Genomic DNA, 20,530 nt, shown 5'->3' on the forward strand with positions numbered 1-20,530 from the left:
AAGTGAGTGGGCCAAGAAAGCCCAAGGCACCAGGTACCCTGCACCCTGCCCTTTATATGCCCTTGGCTTCCCCATTTAAGACACGGATATTCCCTGATTGAACCCAAATTTGAGTGCAAGCAAAAAACAGAAAAAGAAAACAAAACAAAATCATGAAAACATGGACTGTACATACCTTCTTTCTTTGTCCTATGGGGGGAAAAAGTGAGCATTAATTGACAGGACAGTATCCTACAGAGATATGCACACATGATAACAGAGGGCATCCAGGCAACTGTTTTCTAGGAATGTGGGACTAGTTTGAAAATGGGCCAGAGATGGGGATCAAAAGTTCTGGCTACTAGCCCTGCTCCAAACCAGTCTGGCAACTGATAGCCTGGAACTATAGAGGGTCTAAGAGTTTGAAACTATTGCTTCCTACAACTCCAGGAAATACAGTGACTTCAATGAAGGTAAAACCAGTCCAGTGGGACCACCAGCCCAGTCTTCTTTGCCTGATTTTCTCCCCAGAGGCCTTGGATCACAGTAGGGAGGCTAGAGAGCCGACAATTGACTTCAGTTTCCTATAACATGAAAGATCTGGACTAGGTCTCCAATGCCCTTCTCATAACAACCTTGGATTCAATAATTCAAGTTTTTTTCCTCACTATTTGACAAGTGTTGGCTGCCACGTGGTACAACTAAATTCCAGAGAGTACATGTCTGAGTCTGAACTTCCAGCCACTTTCTCTTTTTAGGTTGGGCCATGCTGAGAACTGTATTTAGAATGTGAGTAGGAACAACCAGGTTCAAGGCGCATATTTACCACTTAGTTACAATATGCATGGAAGCTGCGGTGTCTATTGGGTCACATTCGTCTTTTACGAATGTCTACCCAAATTTAACATGTGTCATCATCATTCCTACCTGATTAAATATGACTCTCTTAGAAACAAGGTAGGCCTTTTTTTCCCCTGTCTTTCACTTTGTAACAGGATGCAAACAAAAATGTGTTTTTTTAAATTTCAGCAGATGCTCAAGGATTTCTTACCTGAAGTCAAGGTTGCCAATAGTGCAAACTTCCCCCAATAGAATGCAATGCACATTTTAAGCTAATGCCTTTTATACCATCTTTCATCCAAAATTACTTGTTAGTTACAGTTAATCGTCAAATACAAAAATTTTTTTTTTTGAGACAGGGTTTTTTTGTGTAGCCTTGGCTGGACTCAATTTGTAGAGCAGGGTGGCTTCAAACTCAGAGATCCACCTTCCTCTTCCTCTTCCTCTGTTGGTTAGCTGGTTGGTTTTACAGAGAATGATGCTACAGAGTTCTCATGTACCCAAAGGGTGGGGATTACAGGCATGCACCACCACTCCCAGCTATCCTCAAATGCTATTAAGAAGCATTTCAATCTTATCATTCACTCATTTTTGCCATTGAGAGGGCCTCAACATCAGAGCATCCAGCTCCCAGGACATTTGGGCATATGGTTAAGTGTGGGGTCTAGAATCCTGAGCTTACTGGGTCTTGGCTATGAAATGAAAACTGCAGCAACTTTAAAAACATTGTCATGGCAAAGAAAGCATTCCCTTGGTTAGCTGCTTGGTTTACAGAGAAGGATGCTTAGAGAGCTTCTCATGTGCTCAAAGTCAGGCGCCCAGAAAATAAGAGAGCTCAGATTTGAACCTGGAACTTGACCAACTCCAAAACACCTGGCTCACAGCCACTGTACTCTGCCTGCAACAGTTACTGAGAATAAATCTGGCCCTAGGAGAAGTCTGTGGCATGCACAGGTTCTCTTAAGATCACATGCGTGAGCAAGGGAAAGAAGGACAGCAAACCCTGGCATGTAATAACTGTGGGGATGCGGTCATGTGCAAGAGACCAAAGGTGGTCTCATGACACCAAGGCCTCATCTGTGGCACTGCTGCCCGAAGCTTAACCTCCTAATCTGTTTGTTGTTTGTTTTGCTCCCTTTAGCTCCATCCCTTTCCATAAATACTTTTCAGAGAAAAGCACATTATATTCCGTTGTTCCTCACAGTATGGCTTTTCTGAAGAGCTATCCAGGGTCACCAGAAGGCTGACAGACCACTTCCACTAGATCCCATTTGGCCCAGGGTAAGTTGCCAGAGAAAGCCAAAGGGCCAATGTCCTGGCCCCCAGAAGTGACAAAGTGGGTACTCCAAGCCCAAGGGCAGCTGGAATTTCTTCCTTCCCTTCATCTCCTATTCTCTTCCTGAAGCCAGGGACCCTGCCCTGTACAAAAACACACAAAGGAAGTCCCAGCCCACCAGAACTTACACAGGTTTCCTGTCCTTCCTGCTCATGGAGTGGCAATGTCTGTAGATGGCTTTGACCAGCAGGACCAGCAGGGACCCCAGAAGACCCACAAGCATCATGGAGCCCACAGTGATGGTGAATGGCACATACCAGGCTGATGGGGAGTACATGTTTTTCCTGAGGATCTGGTAGGTAATCCTGGGCTTGAAGGACAAAGGAGGGGAGAGGGAGTGGGATGGAAGCATCTTTGACATTTAGCATTCCCAAGTGCACTACTCTTCGCTTCTGTTGTACAAATCTGATGTCTGTGATCTTGCAGATCCCGTGTCTTCCACCCATGGCCTATTTATCTTCTATCCATTAGATCAAAATCAAGAAATATTAGGGAACTGAAAATCAGCTCTTCACTTAAGTACGCTTTCTCCCTTCCTTGGAAACTCAAAAGTCCACTAGCTATTTCTCTGGCGCAACACAGCATAATCCAGGGACTAATTTAGCCCTTGTCTCTCACTGGGAAGGCAGGAGCCACGAAAGCTGTTTTCTTTTTATTTTTTTTAACACCTTGTAGGCTTTTCAGTGTTCACTCAATACAGCTGCCACTGCCAGATGAGTGGGCTGTGATCACAGGGAAACTTCAAGTTCAGAAATCTGCTTCCCGGAGTGGGAGACAGATAACAAACAAGTCATGGAGATTTCAGAATTGGAAATGTCACAGTGGGTTATGCTGTAAACCTCAGAGACTTGGCAATTTCTTCCTAAGGAGAGCCTGCCAGCTCTATCCATAGCGAAGGTCCTCAGTGTTTGTTGTGGTTTGCGTATGAAACCCCCACAGTGGGTAAAGGAGCTTGCTGCCAAGTCTGATGACCTGGGTTTGAGTCCTAGATCCCACCAAGTATAAGGAGAGCAGGACTCCTAACGCCGTCACACACCAAATACATACCCACCTACCTACATATATACACAGCCATAAAAATCTCAAAAGGAGAAGCTGGGGAGATGGATAGGCAGCTAAGAGCACTTATTGCTTTGAGGAGGACTCGGGTCTGGTTCCCAGCACCCACCTCAGGTAACTCACAACCACCTGTGCCTGCAGTTCCATGGAACCCAAAGCCCTCTTCTGGCCTCTGTGGGCATCTGCACATATGGGGTGCATACAGACATGCAGGCATGTATACATAAGCATAAACACAGCATAAAGAAAGCTGTAACTGAATAAATTCAAAGAGAGGCCCCTACACACGGGGAGCTGTTTGCTCCTAAAGCTGGTAGCACTATTTTATAGGGTCCTGGAAGTTTTAGGAGGCAGGGCCTGGCTACAGCTACTGGGTCACTGAGAGTGTGCCTCAAAAGGCGTGCTTTCTGGCCCCTTCCAGCTCTCTGATTCTTGTAAGCCATGAGGTGAGGGCCTCCTCTACCACACACTCCTGCTGCTAGGATGTTTTGCCCCAGGGTACATGACAGAGCAAGCATGGTTGCAAACCTTCTAAAATTGTCAGCCAAAGTGAATCTTTCCTCCTTTCAAGTTCTCTGTCAGGTTGGTCACTGCTGTGCAAAAAGAAAGCCAACAAGGCTGCCTCTGTCTCTATTTAATTGGGTCCATTTTTCTTTTCTTTTCTTTCTTTGTTTCCTTCTTTTTCTTTCTTTCTTTCTTTCTTCGTTTGTTTGTTTGTTTGTTTGGGACAGGGTCTCTCTGTGTAGGGATGCCTCTATCTCTATTTATTGGGGTCCATTATTCTTTTCATTTATTTATTTGTTCTTTTGGTTGGTTGGTTGGTTGTTTTTCAGGACAGGGTTTCTCTGTGTAACCAAGGCTGTCCTGGAACTTACTCTGTAGATCAGGCTAGCCTCAAACTCAAGAGATTCACCTGCCTTCTACCTACTGGGATTAAAGGTGCATGCTATCATAAGAGGACGGGGATGTGGATGGAGGGAAAAGGAGAAGAGGAGGAAAAAAAGCAGTGGGAGGGAGGGGAAGGGAGGTGGATGGAGGAGGAAAGTACACCCAGGGAGACTTTTCTGCCCTGCTTCTTCCCTCACACTCTCTGCCCTGATGCTCTCCCTCCCTCTGAAATTTCAAAAACTATGAGATGAAATAATATTTCCAAATTTAAGTTGCCTATTCAGTTTTTTCCCACAGTGATGCCATCTTTACCACAGTGGTCAGTGTTCGGTATACCACACGATCCCACACAGAACATTCTTCTTTACTGTGAGAGGTCAGTGGCTCTTACACACATTTCCATCTACTAAGCAATGGCCCTTCTAAACAAATGCCTCGACTTTTTATTTTATTTAATTTAATTTTCTGTCTGTCTTATGCTTTTGGGTCAAAGGGTTCCGTTGCTATCAATGCTAAGGACTTCTGGCTGGAGATGACAGGTCCCCAGATCCTTACCCTGGGAGTTGTGGTGACGACCGTGGTTGGGTGAGGAATGATTCTCACACTCAGTGTCACTGTCCCCGTTTCAACCAGAGCCTCGGCGTTTGCTCTGCCAGAGAGCAAGTTGTCATCAGTAATGTAGACAAGCAGCCGGTAATCCCTGACCATATCCAGGCTACCATAGTCAAAGGGAGATGCCAGAAGCAGGCGTGTGACATTGGAGCCAGCATTGGGAGAGAAGGCGAAATGATTGTTGATGTTGCCTAAATGAGAGTCGACCCAAGGATGTTGGTAAAAAATAAAAATAAAAAGAGGATAAAACGAAGATTTAGAAGGAAGTTGCATTTGTTTTTATTCCCTCAAATACCCACACTTTATTTTTTTATGTAACAGGGTTGGGTCTGTGATGTCCTACAAGTGAGAACGGACTGGATAATGAACCGTGGCACTGCTCTCCCAAGGCCACCAGGAGAAGGGCTGACTGGCCTGGTGCAGCTCCTGCTAGTTTAGCGCCCAGCACTTATTTAATAGCAACATACGTAATGCCTACTGAGGCCAATGAGTGGGCAACACGCCCCTAGAGGGTGCCATACCCCTAACCATGGGCCAAGATCCCCATATGCCTCTGTGGAGCCTGTCTGGCCATGCGGGTGACAGGACCCACGAAGGCACATCCTGATATTGCAAGGACTTTAGGCCTAGGGCCTTGTAAATTTACCCCACCTGCACGCACGCACGCACAGCTCTGTTGGGGCCCACAACATGAAGGTGCTTGGGGGGGGGGGGAAGAATGCCAGCCCAAGCGTGGTTCTTGCTCATCTTCCAGTGTCTTCAGATTCATTACTGACTGAAAACCAGTAAATGGAGCAGATGATGCAATTTTTACTCCTTCAGCGGCAAAGTGCTCTTAAGCGCTCAGGACTCTCTATGGCTTATTTCCATCCTGAGCGCTCCGGTCTCCAGGCGGTGTCTGCCTCTGGGCTCTGGTGCTTGGAGGCCTCCCACTGCTCTGCCAGGCTCAGCAGGCAGGCGGTGAAGATGGATTTTCAGTCTTTCCTGTGGAATTGTTCTGCTTGTTTGGGTTTAAATCTCTAGCCCCAGCACTTCATTAGATGAGCTATTTTTGTCTCATTTCCATTGAGGGGTACTCCTTTTTCCCCTCTCCTTCCCACAATGGCATATTTTTAAAGAGAGAAAAATGAATGGAGCCGAAGAGTATTGCTGAGGACATATTTCAAAATGCATTTAATCTATTTAATCTCTTCTTACCCTGAGAGAGGCCTGGGAGTCCCTTCCCTAGCGGCTTTTTTTCCCCCCAGAAACAGAGATAGTTGAGAAGATGAAATACATTTTTTTTTTTTTAAATTACACTCGTTATATTCTGGGAATTTGGGGAGAGTAATGTATTAATAGGATTCACCCTTCCTGGAACCATGTGGTGGTGATCCTGGTTGTGGGAGGTTTGGGAGGACCAAGTGAGACAGAACGCTGATGGAGAGCCGGGAAGCATCACGTTCCTCAGCCCCCTTCTTCATGCAGAAGATGCCCACCCAGCCCCACACTGTGCCCACACCAGCATACGAGCAAAGATCCTCTGTCCCATTTCTCCCCGCATGGCCCAGACTGATGATACCAAGTACACTACCTGAGCCAATGGAGTATCGGAGAGATCGGGGGCTCGAATCAAGGTCAGTACATGTCAGCTGGAAGTTCTGAATGTTTGTACCAACTTTTAGATCCACTGGGATGGCCATGAAATAGGAATTGGGGGTGCATACTGGCTTTTCATCATTTTCTCCAATGATGTTCACAGTAACCTAGAACAGTAGGAAGGTGGTTGAAGACATCATTGCATTTTATTCAGTGTGTGTGTGTGTGTGTGTGTGTGTGTGTGTGTGTGTTGTGTGGGCAGAAGTCAGAGGACAACTTGTGGCTGGCAGTTCTTTCCTTTTCCCACGTAGATCCCAATGATTGAACTAGTTTCCAGGTTTAGCAGAAATTGCCTTTTGCTTCTAAGCCATTTCACCAGCCCAAGCCTTAAGAGCTAAAATGTGCTGAGCACTCACTGTGTGGGATATGCAATCTGCATGAATCCACTGAAACAACCTCATGTGTGAGAGAGATTGTGATGGCTCCCATCTACAGATGAGAAAAAGGTAGCTGAGAGACAGCAAGTAATTGACCTAGAACCACGCAAATAGTGAGAGGCTGAGCAAAGATTTCAGTGTACTTTTGTCTTTTGTCTTTCTCCAAATCCTTTGCTGTTAGCTTCTCTTCTGTGTGTGTGTATGTCTACACGTGGAATATGCAGATATACAAACATACACACATATGCACCCAGATGAAACCAAATTCCCTCCACAATGGCTATAGACATACGGAAACGCACATACTTACTTAAGCACCGTCTTTGTGAACCTGGAGCTAGCCTCTAACTTTGGTGTACATCACACTAGTTCTCAACCCTGTATCCATTTTCTTGGGCCCACATGGAGTCTGTGGAGGGTGGGGCCCCAGCTCTTTCTGAATCGTCTTCAGCTGACTCTACTATGCTGCCGGGCATAAGAAGGAAGGGGCTAGAGCAAGGTCCTGGATTTGCCAGGGTCTCATCCACAGCCTGGGCTCTTAGAACTGCACTGAGTCCCCAGATGACCAGCCACACGCAGGCCGGCAGCTCTTCCACGGCTGTGTCTCAGGCCTGGTCGACTGACTGGGACACCTGCTGACTCAGTCTCAGTCCTGGAAGGGACTTTTGTGATCCTATCAACTCATCACCCTTTTTAAAGGCTATGAATTGAGTCGTATTCATTCTACTTTTGAAATTTAGGGATTTCAGCTCTTTCTGAGACTGGGAATAAATTGAAATAGTCATTCCAGTCAGTTCCCTGAGTGGAGGCCATTCATTTCTCTCTTTAAAAGAAAGAAAAGAAAAGAAAAGAAAGAAAGAAAGAAAGAAAGAAAGAAAGAAAGAAAGAAAGAAAGAAAAGATAACAGAACAGCCCAACGAACACCACAATTATCTCCAGCTTTCCCTGGATAGGAATGCTGGACCTCATGAATCACTGAGGACATCATCCCATTAACTCAAAGCAGGTCACCAGAGGGACTGAGCCATCCGGCACTGGCTTACCATGTGACTTTCCACAGAAATAGGGTCACAGAGATAAACTTGCCCATACTCTCTCAGAAAACTGGGAGCATGACTAAGAAATGAATTCAGTCTCCTCACTGCAAGCCAGTTGCTGTCCCTACCTCACAGGGCTGCCAGCCCAGTCACTTCCCTCAAACCTTTTCACATTACTGATGGATCTTTATGGCCATCGTGTGGCCCTCAGAGCATCCTAACACTCACCCCACAGGCCCTCGTGGCATGTTTGTATGCAGTACGGGCAACCTTGGGAAGCATGTCTATTGTGGGATGGGAAGTCAGGTCCCACACACTTGTTCATTGAGAATCTGCATTCAACAAGGGCCTCAACATCTGAGAAACGATGCAGCAATAGGCCTCTGCAGTGGGTTTGGATATGGGTCCCTCAAGGGTTCATGTGCCAAAGGCTTGTGCCCAATCTGGTACTGCTATGGAGTGATAACTATGGGAGGTAGGGTCTTGTGGGAGGTCCGCAGGTCACTGAGGGGATACTCTCGGAGGGATTGTGAGACCCTGGCCTGGTCTCTATTTGCTTCCTGACCCTTGAGATGTGAGCATTGCCTCAAACGCATATTCCCACCATATGCCACTCTCACCAAAGGACCAGTCAGGTGGGCATGAAGTTTCAGAACCAGGAGTGAAAGGGTACCTCTCCGTACTTCACTGGGAGCCGGTGATTTTTATCATCACGGCACAAGGCTGAGTGGCAGCAGGGTTGTGATATCTACCCTCTCTGGTGTGCATGGGGGTGGGACAGAAACAGGCAAGGCTGCTTCAGGAAGAGGTTAAGAACGACAACACCCTGGCAGCTCATCACTCACCACCAGCCTGTAGAAGAAAAGTGAGATTTAAAGGGCCCCGGAAGGAACTTTGTTCCACAGAGCGGTTTTGCGGCCTCAGTGGATATTCCAGGACCTTGCTGTCAGTTTCACTACCGCTCTCAGTCACTCGGAAATGTGAGCCTCAAGTTAAGGGGCTACTTACTCTTCTCTTTACGCTCCCATCCCGCTGTAGCCACATGCTGGGGGTGTGAGGAAGACCCCGAGTCAAGCAGCTGGGTGAGTGTGAAGAGACCCAGTATCCCCACTCACAGTGACTGAGCTCCAGTCCTCGCCATTGGTGGCCTCGACTGTGAGAACATAGACGGAAGTGGTTTCGTGGTCGGCCTTAGTTACTAGCTGAAGTTCTCCTGTCTTGGGATTAATCCAAAATATGTTTGGGTACTGGAGGCTGGCCCCTCCTCCGGAGATGGAATACACCACCTGACTCTGGGGGAAGTCTTCGTCAGTGGCTCGCACCTGCCCAACCCGGGTTCTAGCTGCAAGGAGAGAGCACAATGATTAGTACTGACCTGGGGGCAGGGGCATCCTCGCTGTCACTGACAAGACTGTGACAAGCTTCCTGGTTGTCAGAAGTCTGTACATTCTAGATGTTAAATTTATGTATTAAATTGAAAGAATGCAAAGGAGCATGCCAACCCAAACTCAGCTTTCTGCCGCAGCGATGTCTAAAAGTCTCTTACAGTTTTCACATTTTCTGTAACGAGCTATTGGGGCTGGAGAGATGGCTCCGAGGTCGAGAGCACCTGTTGCTTGTTCAGAGGACTCAGAGTAGATTTTCAGCAGCTGCATGGTGGCTGGCAACAATCTCTGACTCCCTTCTGGGGAGATCTGGCCTCTGCAGGCGCACAGTGTGCTAACACACAGGCAGGCAAAACATCCACACACATAAAATACAAACACAGAAATCTCTAAGAGAAAAAGAACATAGCAATTGATGAGCACCGAGGGTAGACGGTTTAAGTTCTGCCACTTCTTCTTTTAAGAGTGTTGGTAGGGCTGCTGAGGTTCTGAGCTGCTAGTGCTGTAGAAGTTCTTTTATCGTTAGTTATAGTGCTGTGGGCCAGAGACCCTGTCAGTCAATTCTACAGGCTAACATGAGGTATGTGACCCAAAGACAATGGTCAAAGTGGCGAGATCAGTGTGTGTATGAAAGCTTGGTCCTATTGAACATGTAGAACACACTGAGCCAAGTGTAAGGCACTAAATGTGTCCCCTGGACCGTCTTTGTGTGTTCTGTTTTGAAACATAATGTCATAAAATAGGGACTGCTGTAAGGAGAATAAAAGGAACAGGAATAATTTTGTTGGTGCTCTGCTTTTGATTTGGCTCTGCTTTTCATTATGGAAGAAATACCCATGATCTTAGGGTACATGACTGGGGAGAATGTGTGACATTTGACAGAATATGCTAGACAACATGGAAAGCTTACACTGATTACCTTCAAGTCAGGGGAAGAAAACTGAAGCTGGGAACAAGGGCCCTCTCTCTCTCTCTTTCTCTCTATGGTGTGTGTGTGTGTGTGCTTGTGTGTGTTCTGACAGGGTCTCAGGTAGCCCACACTGACTTCGAACTTGCTATGTAAGAGCAGATGGCCCTAAACTCATGTTTCTTTTGCCTTCATCTCCCAAATGCTAGATTACAGATAGGTGCCACCATGCCAGTCAGGAGAATATTTTCTTGATGGGAGAATAGTCCGTAAGAATCAGAGTATCAAATAACAGAAAACAAACAAACAAACAAACAAAAAACAACTTCTAGTGAACTAAAGAAGAGTGGGAAGATGCTCTTCTTTTGCCCTTAAGTAAAGAAACTTTCCCCTAGTTGATAAATCCAACTCTGAGTGAGCCAGAAGAGACAAGGAAAAAAACTTAAGTCTATAACACTGAGGATTGTAGGGTTAACAGACTCTGGTAGACAAGGAAGCATTGGGACATTCACAGTAATGCATTTAATCAAGTTTCCAAAATCCATGCTTCACCTGGAGGTCTCTGCAGTGGCAAGAGCATTGGGGGGGAGGGGCAATAAACCAATATGACAGGAGCCAGGCGGCCTTTGCAGAGCTTGAAGTCAGGTGAAGCCTGGCAAGAGCCTATGATCTGCGACCTGGCCCCAACCTACCTGGTCTTGTTTCTGACACATCAAACATGTAGGACGGCCTATCAAAGACAAGAGGAAATTCATTTTCTGGACTCGTTAGAATAGAAATGTAGATGCTATCTAAAAATGGAAACAGAAACAAACTGAAATCACAACCTGTACTCATTTGTTCAGTGAGCATTTTTAAAACACCTTGCGAGTGTGGGCTCTGGGACACAGGTAGAAATCTGCCTTCAAGATGCTTAGTCGTAGGCTCCCTGACATGGATAGGGGGCAGCGTGGAATGGGGACGGTGTGGAATGGGGAATAGTACGTGATGGGGATAGTGCCTAATGATGGACAATGAGGTATAGGGACAGTGCAGAAAGGAGCAGTAGTACGGAATGGGAGGAAGGGTTTTAGCCATGTGCAAACACATTACAGTATAAAACTCCTTGATTCCCTCAGGGCAGGCCCAAGTGACTCAGCACCGCTGAAGAAAAGGAAAGTTGGAGAGGAGGGGAGGAGGTACAGGTTGGAGAGGAGTTGGAGAGGAGGGGAGGAGTTAGGCAGTGACCAGATCATGGAAGTGCTTGCGTGCCTAACCCACGGGTCTAAACATGAACTTGACAGGAGGTGATACATCGGGATTCACATTTTTAAAAAGTCACGGACAGAAATGGTGACGCTGTGTGGGAGGGGAGCAAGACTGGAGGCTGAGAGACCCTTAGAACACACAAGTGCCAAGAGGAACTTAGTAGCTGTTGGGGCCGGATTGGCTTAGCAGGGAGGCCCTGTGTCCTAAACCTGGAAGTACCTAGTACAGTTCAGTCACTGATGCCCAAGGGAGACGCCGTATGAGGTGCGTTAAAAGGGTATACTTGCTTTTATAGTATGGAGGGGCAGCGTCTTGCACCTGGATTATCATGCTGTCCTTATTGCCAGCTGCAAGGTTGCTTGGATTTTCATAATTTAGATCGCCAGTCAACTAGGCCGAAACAGAGATAATAGATTACACGGGATAAACAGTCCTATTATTGAACTGACACATCTGTTTTCATACAGTTAGTGTGTGTGCAAATTGCCAGCAACCTTTGAGAAAGCACTTGCAAGGGCACCTGAGGAGCTTTGAGATGATGGACAGATGGACGAACCAGCGGAGAAACATTGATTTCCAAAGATGTCCATGGGGCTAGCACTACCAACAAACAAGGTTCCCACACTGAGGTCAGTGGAAGAAAAGCCCAATTATAAACCTTTTTACAGAACTAGTTCCACCATTTAACGTGTGCTTATATAAAAATATATATATGCACATATTATGTGTATGTTTCTATATGAAACCACAGAAAAAAGAAACAAGAAAAAGATATATACCAAAATGTCGACAGTGTTCACTCCTGTATGGTCATGCTATTCAGTTCTTCCTACATCTTAAATGGTGGCTATGAACTAAGAACCTAAGAAAAATATGAATTTCCCCAACAAAGAAATTAGTTGTTTTATGATACCATTAATCTCTGGGTGATTGAAGATGGCTTAAGATGGGAGGTAGAAAAGAGGCACACTGAGGAGAAAGGTGGTGGGCAGCTTGCTCTCATCCCCAAGGTCCACTGGAAGCACCCTCAAGACCCACCCGCTTGCCGAGTCCTTCCCTTTTGCTCTTTCCCCCACACCCTGCAGTGGGAACCTTGCGTGACGAGAGGCCTCATCAGCTTGCTGCAGCCTGCCTTCCATGCCTGCCCATCCAATCTGCCTTTGCCCCTGTGCATAACCCCTCCTTCTGCAGGGTCTCTGGTGGCTCTGTGATGTGGAACCTATCAAGATGCCTCAGGCCCTGTTTTCTCTCCCTCGCACCTCATTTGAGGAGCAAGCACTCAAATAACAGAAGAGCTTGTGTACCAGGGCCGCTGCCATGTCTGCAGTGGCTCACTAAGCCGAACGCAAACGCGAGCCACACGAAGTCCTGCGAGGCCCCGCACAGCTCTGTGTAATGAACGATGCTGAAGCCTGGGTGAAATAAAGAGCTGACAGGCACACACAGCCACTATTAAGTCTGTCAGTTACCGTGGCTCGGAGAGGAGGCTGCCTTGCAAATTTCTCTCTGCAGGGTAGCAAAAGCACCATGCATTTCGGACCAGCTTCCCCAGTGTCCTTTTAATGAGGCAATGACCATAAACTGACCACAATTCTCCCAGAGCCAGCTGGATGCTGTGAAAATCTGCGGCTGCTCCTGACTCCAGATGGCGTGGTGAAGTTGAATTTGTTGTTTGGAGCTTCGCTGTCATCATCAAAGCAGAACTTGCTCAGGTCCAAAAGCAACGTCCCGTTGGCTGCTCTTTCAGTCAACATAATGCTGGCAAAAAGGAATAATTCAATATTTCCCCCTAACAAATGGCGACCGAGTAGGCCTTCTAACCTAGGCAGAGGCTAGATACCTCTACTTCATTTTCAATTCTACAGGTTCTTGGCTATCATGGTGTCTGCCTTTCTGGTCTCACCATCCCTGCTCTGGAGTCCTTTCTGTTTTTAAAACAGCTGCCAGAGACCTCCTGTTAGTGTCAGGTCATGGCAGTCTGCGCCTGAGGCCTGCAAAGCTCCTCCTCTCAATCCTGACCCCAACTTTGGGCCTCAGGTCTCTCCTTACCTGCTCCTGCTTTCTCTTTCTGACCTCAGCTCCTCCTTCTTCAATCTCCTGGCCTCCTTACCCAGGCCACCAAGGCTCTAGCCCAGGGGTCATTGCACTGCCTCTGGAATTCTCCCGCAGATCTCCAGAGTGTTCCTCAGAGTCCCACACAGTGAAGGCTCAGTGCCTAGGGAGGTGCACTTGGAAGTGGTGGGCTCGCTAAAAGATGGGAGTCAACCCAGAGGAAGCCAGGTTCCGGGGGCATGCCGTCAAAGTGGAGTGTGGGGCTCCAGGCCCTTTCTTGATTTCTTTCCCTTCCCAGCCATGGGGGGAGTGGTTTTACCCCACTGTTGGCTCCCCCCATAATTTGCTGTCTTGCTACAGGCCTAATGCAATGGGGCTGACCAGTGACAGTCCTAAATCTCCAAAGCTACGAGCTGTAATAATCTTTCTCGTGTATTTGTTACTGAGATGGGAAAGGGACTAACACACTCCTTTCATTTTCTTGAGCTCCTAACCTAATGTCACTTTTACAAAAAAAATATTAATGTTCCCTTCCCACTGTTTCCTCTATCGTTTGCCTCTTTATTTGAAATTTGTAGAACTTATCATCATCCAACATGCTACACAGTTTACTGAGCTTGTGCATTGTCTGCTTCCGCTTAGAATATACACTCATTGAGGACAGGGATCATCACCTGCTTTGTTCTTTGCCCTGTCAATAAATATTTGTGGAATGAGCAAACGGTAGCATATGAGAGCACAGTTGTGAAGAATACGAGAGAAATGAGAATTCCATGCTCAGACTGTTGGAAAATCCTAACCCTAATCCCACCCTCAGTATCCCAGCAACAGCAGGCATGGTGTGATCGGCCGACAAAATTGAACAGATTTCCCCTGTCACCCCACGCGCATGGGCTATACCCTTTATAAAGCCAGTGCCTTCTCTTTCCACCCTCTTTTGCCCCTTTCACCATAGCTCAGAGGCAGGCTCTGTATCTCCCCCTCCCCAATAAGTAAAATCTCTTACATGAAATCTGTTGCGTGGTGTGATCTCTGCTGAGCCATTCTTGACTTCAATCCACCAAGGTACTAATGCTGACTGCAGGAGTTTTAACTTGTTGAGAGAAGATCCCTTACCTCCTAGTCTTGGAAGATTAAAAACTCCTTGACTCTTGTTCTGGAGGCTAATTCCTGCATCTTAATGCTTCTATTAGACTGCTTGCTTCACACTGCTTCCTTCTGAAAAGACCCCCTGCAGCTTATGAGCGAGATGCAGGATATAGTTTCTGCCTTTTAGAACCCTGTGTTCTGGATACTTGGGGCTACACCCAGGGCCACAAACACTTGGGTGTGATCCCAGCAAGCCTGAATGAAGTGTGTTAATTGGCTATACACTCTGTCTAAGCAGTTATCTCTGGTGAGCTCCCTGTAACACCATCAATTATTCCTAGGCCATGGATGTTTGTGGATCTAAGCTTTGATTACAACACTGCAGAACTGGGGGAGTTCATCATCTGAAAAATTCAGGATCCTGGTGCCAGAGTCTGTCTGTCTGTCTTCCCCTCACCCCTCACCTCGGCCTGTTGCATACTAGGCAAGCTACATCAGTAATTTTGACATGTTCTTTCATTTTTCTCCACACTTGGTATTTTTCCCACAAACATTTTTCTTGGAGAGCCACACCCCCTCTTTCATCTAAGGGGAGCCACTGTGCCCCCACTGCCCAGCAGCTTTCTGAGTCTGCCTCCTATTCATGGATAGCTTGCAAAGCACTTTCACCTAAGTATTTGACAATTTACAACCTGAGCAGAGGCCATCTCACTGCCTTTGATGCCTCCACTGGAGCCCTGGGCTCATCATAAACCCGGAAAAGCCACAAGCCCTCCGTGGAAAGATGTGGGAGCCTGTAAGGACCTGCCTCCTCCAGGCTGTCCTGCCCCACCTACCCACAGCCTCTGAGCCTCCAGCTATCCCCTAGCTGCTGTTAATGAATACTGGCACCCAGCCCACTCACTCCCCTGCCTGTCTGCAGGAACTTCAAAAGTCACATATTCTAGTATAAATGTCAGAGGCGTGGCTGTCCTTTGTCCTATGGTTTTGTTTCGCTTTTGTGCTTGGCACTGTAATGGCTGAAATAAAGAAGGGATTCAGGGTAGGACGATGGGTATATGGCTAAGGCTTCTTAGTCCCATGGTTCTGGTATGTTCAGGAGCTGGGGAACATACAGGCTGAGCTCTTGAAGTGAAGATGTCCACTTTCCAGCTCAAAGAAACAAACCCTTTCATGGACCCACCTCACCTCTAAGCCTGTGACAGCCCAAATGGGAGTTACCCTCACTGGATAAGTCCCGAGGTGATGACCGTATTGTTTAGAATTATCTTCAGTGATGAATATAAGCAGCACAGTTACTAAGAGTGAAGCACTTCAGGGCTAATTTGGAGATCACTAACAGGACTCTCTGGGCTTGCCTGGGGGATCTATGACATTCAAAATGTGGTTTTAACCAGTATTACAGAACACAGTCTGCAAACCGTCCTACTCCCTCAGGGGGCTCTGGACCACAGGAAGCCAGAATATTTAATGAACGGATATGAGAAAAAGAGAAAACAAGCAAAGGGGCTTGAGACAGCACAGTCTGCTCCAGGCATTGATACCACTCAATGCAGAAGAGCAAAGAAGAGCCAGAGGACATAGGGTAAAAAGAGAAGAGTTTTCCAGATGCACTGGGGCCACTGCAGGGGACTAGCATGAATGTAGCTTTTCAAGGGAAGTAGATGACTCTGCAAAGCTCCATTCCATCTCTAGAGTCCAGACTTCCTTTGGCAGAGTGTGGACTTAGTCTACGCATGTGCTGTTGGGGGAGTCCCATCCTAACTCTCTATGGCCCCATCCCTGCCCACCTAAGAGACTGAGCATCTGGAGTGCTCAAGCGGGAGAGCGGTCTACAACATGGTCCAGCCTGGGCAGTGGTCAACCAGGGTCTCAACAGGAAGCAGATGGCAAATGAGGAGAATCCTAGGAGACTTAGCAAAGAAGTGATTACAAAGGGGTACTTGGGTGTGCGTAGAAGTTTCAAGGGCTGGTACCTCTCTCAGGTCTAATAAGAGTGGAGCATCCTTGCTACCCAGCGACGGGGAAGTACCAGTGGAAGGAGAGGTCCCTGAAATTGAAACCCCATGGTCAGGAGTGTTGTGTGCAGAGAGCTGCCTTACAGTAACTGAGCCCCTCAGAATGTGGAGAGGGAAGCACTGAAAGGGGGAGGTGATACCACCCCCAGCTTCACTCTTGGCCCCCCCTTTAGCTTTTCACTGGCCAGGAGACAATGGAATGCAAGGCAGGTGGTGGACAGCCTTCTTACGTCGAGGTGCATGGCGGATCTGAGATGTGTCCAGAACAGACTGCACGCCACCATGCCGAGCCACTAGCACAGAACAGAGCATGAAAGCTGTGAAAATGGGGAACTGGTCACAAACACGACGTGCGAACTCAATCGCTTTTGCTTACCCCATAGCCTTGGTCTAGGGCTCTTTGTCTTTTGCAGGGTCATGCAATGTATTCAATCTGTCCAGAGTAACCTGGAGCAAACTTGAAAAGCCAGTCAAAGATACCCCAAGAAACTTTGCCTGTAGAGTCACCAAAAGAGTGGCCTGTTCTGATCTCCAGCCTCACCTCGGATGCAGAGCACTCTGCCCACAAAGGTCATTGCTGGGATGCACCCCACCCCTGAGCTGATCCCATTCAGAGTTCCAGAGACTGGTTAGCCTGAAAACCACAGAGCTGAAGCTGTTGTGGAAGAATTACCAATTGTGTGGCTTTTTGACAGAAGAGCAGAAAGAAAACTTTGGGGGGGGGAGGCATTGTAACCCAGAATCAAAAAGGCCTTAGGTGGCTGGAGTGAAGGTTCAGTGTTGAAGAGCACTTGCTGCTGTTGACAGGGTACTTGCTGCTGTCCCACCACCTATGTGGAGGCACACAACTAACTGTTCGTAACTCCAGTTCCAGGGGATCTGATGCCCTTTCCTGACCTCTGCAGGGAACCGGCCATGCATGTAGTACACAAACATATATGCAGGCAGGACACTACCACACATAGGATAGACATAAATGATTATTAAAGGACTATACATTACAATTACTGTAATTAATTGTGAGTCAAAGAACAAGTGAGGATATTTGGAATTGTCCCACATACGTCTGTGTTTTCCTTTCACTTTTATGCAACTAAGTTGTGTTAGGTGAACCAGATGTTTGGTTTTATTTTACCCACCTACTTGGTTTGTTCCTGTTATTTCCTGAGGCTTCTTTGGGAACACCTAGTTACTAATCCTGATCTCCAGCATCTACGACAACTGCTAACACCCCTCCTCACCCCTGGCAGCAGTAAATAAAAAACAGACACAGTTCAGAGAGGGCCTGAGGTGCAGATGGAATGAAATTGAAAAAAAAAAAAAAAACACAACAAACTATAAATGTAGGCAGAACGTGAAAGAGAGAGAGAGAGAGAGAGAGAGAGAGAAATAATGAAGAGGGAACAAAATGACAGGGTAAGAAAAAGGAGTAACCTGAAGATCTTTAAACAAAAGGGGATACTTCAAATCTGCTTGTAGTCATTTTCCTATATCAGGGACCTCAGGGCTCAAGAGCCACCCAAGAGGGAATACATTTCAGCACACGCCTACCTGAAGGTGAGCTTTCTACATGTTGCAGGGTTGTCATTGATGTCTTCCACAATGAAGCTTATTTGGATGCAGTTCTCCTGACCCCCAGAGGGTCTGTCCCTTACCAGAACTTCCAAGGAAATGATGGGGTTCTGTCTCAGTTCGCCTGCATCTCGATCTAGCCTTTGGGCCACTTGGATTGTCCCTGTCACTAAGAAGGCAAAGGTTAGAGGACAAATGGGAAACAAAGGAGCGTGGAGGACACAGGAGAAGACAGTTCTAGGATGATGGCCAGCTTATCCTGGGAATAGCCCCTATGCAGACATGTCCCATTAAATCATGTCCATTTCCAGCTTTGACATTTACTGTAGCACCTGACCTGATCCTTCTCTAAAGCCACACTTTAGACCCCAGGGTTGGGCCCCGGGTACAGCACTGTCCACGCTGACAGACCGGTAGGGAGCTGACTTCAACATTGCCCACTGGATTCTCTTATTGGAGAATCTGTTGCTAAGAAACACGCATCAGAGAGTGAGTGGGGATACAACCGGAGCTGCAGGTGAAAGCCCAGGACTTGAGCTGCTGAGATTCTTGGAGCAGTGCTGGCTCACACCTCTCCTCTGCCCTGATCACCGGACCCTTTCTGATGAGAGGGGCCTGCCTTCTCCTCCCCTCCTCTGCTCGCCTGTCTTCTCTTCCTTTCCCGGCTTGTACTCAGCTAGATTGGCTTTCTTTCTTTCTTTCTTTCTTTCTTTCTTTCTTTCTTTCTTTCTTTCTTTCTTTTGCTATTTAATTTCTTTTTTTTAATTTTTATTTTTTATATTAATACTTTCATTTTATTACTTGGAACGACAGTCTTAGTTTATAAATACTCAAAAAAAAAAGGTGTGGGAATATAGTTCACAGGCAGGCAGAGTGTTTGCCTAGCACAGATGGGCCCTGGCTTCAATCCCCAGCACTACTGTGTAGAATGTATTTGTGTGTGTGTGTGTGTGTGTGTGTGTGTGTGTGTGTGAGAGAGAGAGAGAGAGAGAGAGAGAGAGAGAGATCTTGGGCAACCACTGAACTTGTCTAGGTATCTCCCCAGCCCTTGGTTTTCCTCTGTAAACTCTGGATGACGGTAGTTCACTGGGTTGTTCCAGTACCTGGAGTGGAAATCATGTGGCCATGCTGCATGACTGGTAAGTATGACATCTCCAATAAGGTTGTTAGTTCAGAAGAGAGGACGCTCATTCTCTGCACTAGGCTACTCATAGGGGGATATAACTGCCAACAAACTAGCAAGCTGAGGTAGAGAGGCTTTGTGCAGTGTATCACTGTTGACCACATGTAGCTATCTAACCCCTGAAATGGGCTAAATATCTCTGAACTGAGATACACTGTAAGTATAAAATACACAAGAAGCTTCCAAACAAAATAATATAAATATTTCAGTTACTTTTAAATATCAATTATGTTGTAATGACAGTATTTTGGATCCTAAGAGTAATTTCATTTTTGTCTTTTTTCTTTCTTTTCTATTTGTTTATTTTGAGACAGGGTTTCTCTAACCCTGTAACCCTAGCTGTCCTGCAACTTGCTCTGTAGGACAGGCTGGCCTCGAACTCACAGAGATCCTTCTGCCTCTGCTTTGCAAATGCTGGGATTAAAGGTGTGCGCCACCACTGGCCAGCTCAATTTCATTTTTTTTTAAATGAGACTATTGAAGATACTGAAGTTCCACATCTGCCTTCATTCTGTTTCAGTGTTGATACTATTGCTCTCTTCAGGAGCGTGTGGGCAGGGCATGTGTCTTCACAGGCCCACCTTCCTCACAGTGATGATGGGGCTTGGGGCATGAGACTCTGTAACACAGCACACTGACACTGGAGATAATAGAGAAGCAGGAGGACCTGTCTACCCCTGGAGGGGCCACCAGGCCTTCATCTGAGATATTTGCCTAGTAAGTATCAACTAAGAAGGCCTAAATAGAAGGCCTTGCACAGTTTACTCTAGTTTTAGACACTTTGTTATCCATGCATGATTTCCCTTCAAACAGTATAAAATAATGCAATTTTCCAGACATCTGTGGTGGTAAATGCTTGTAACTCCAGTGCTCATAAAGGCTGATGCAAGAGGATTGCCATGAGTTGCTACATAGCAAGTTCCAGGCCAGCTGGAGCTACATAGCAAGACCTTTTCTCAAAAACAATCTATCTATCTATCTGTCTGTCTATCTATCAACCACCTATCTAGATATCAGGCAGCAATGGAAAATGCTTTTAATCCCAGAATGCGAGCAGATTTCTTAGTTCAAGGTCAGCCTGGTCTACAGAGCAGGTTCCAGGACAGCCAGGGCTACACAGAATAAAACTTTGTCTAAAAGAACAAAAACCAAAAACCAAGCAAACAAAAAGAACAAAACCCAAACCAAATAACAAAAACCAAAAATATAATTTCTCCTAAATTTTTGAGTATTCATTTCCAGACAGATAGAGATATGGGAGTTCTGTTCATAGGGGTTTTAACCTTAATAGAAGTTAAGAAAAAAAAAAA

The 20,530-nt window shown here is 46.6% G+C and overlaps 1 protein-coding gene across 2 annotated transcripts in view; it reads right to left on the bottom strand.

Moving 5' to 3' along the window:
- Window positions 1-20,530, bottom strand: part of Cdhr3 (cadherin related family member 3) — a 65,375-nt gene that overhangs the window by 15,173 nt on the left and 29,672 nt on the right. For both annotated transcript variants that reach the window (XM_060366894.1, XM_060366889.1), the window contains exons 8-16: window positions 18,017-18,206; window positions 12,893-13,064; window positions 11,594-11,696; window positions 10,751-10,849; window positions 8,882-9,108; window positions 6,288-6,459; window positions 4,658-4,905; window positions 2,284-2,465; window positions 176-231 (exon numbers count right to left, since the gene is read on the bottom strand). In XM_060366894.1, the coding sequence (XP_060222877.1) occupies window positions 176-231; window positions 2,284-2,465; window positions 4,658-4,905; window positions 6,288-6,459; window positions 8,882-9,108; window positions 10,751-10,849; window positions 11,594-11,696; window positions 12,893-13,064; window positions 18,017-18,206 (1,449 nt within the window). The remainder of the gene's footprint in view (window positions 1-175; window positions 232-2,283; window positions 2,466-4,657; window positions 4,906-6,287; window positions 6,460-8,881; window positions 9,109-10,750; window positions 10,850-11,593; window positions 11,697-12,892; window positions 13,065-18,016; window positions 18,207-20,530) is intronic.

This window comes from Meriones unguiculatus, chromosome 1 (genome assembly GCF_030254825.1).
Source record: "Meriones unguiculatus strain TT.TT164.6M chromosome 1, Bangor_MerUng_6.1, whole genome shotgun sequence".
Lineage (NCBI taxonomy): Eukaryota > Metazoa > Chordata > Mammalia > Rodentia > Muridae > Meriones > Meriones unguiculatus.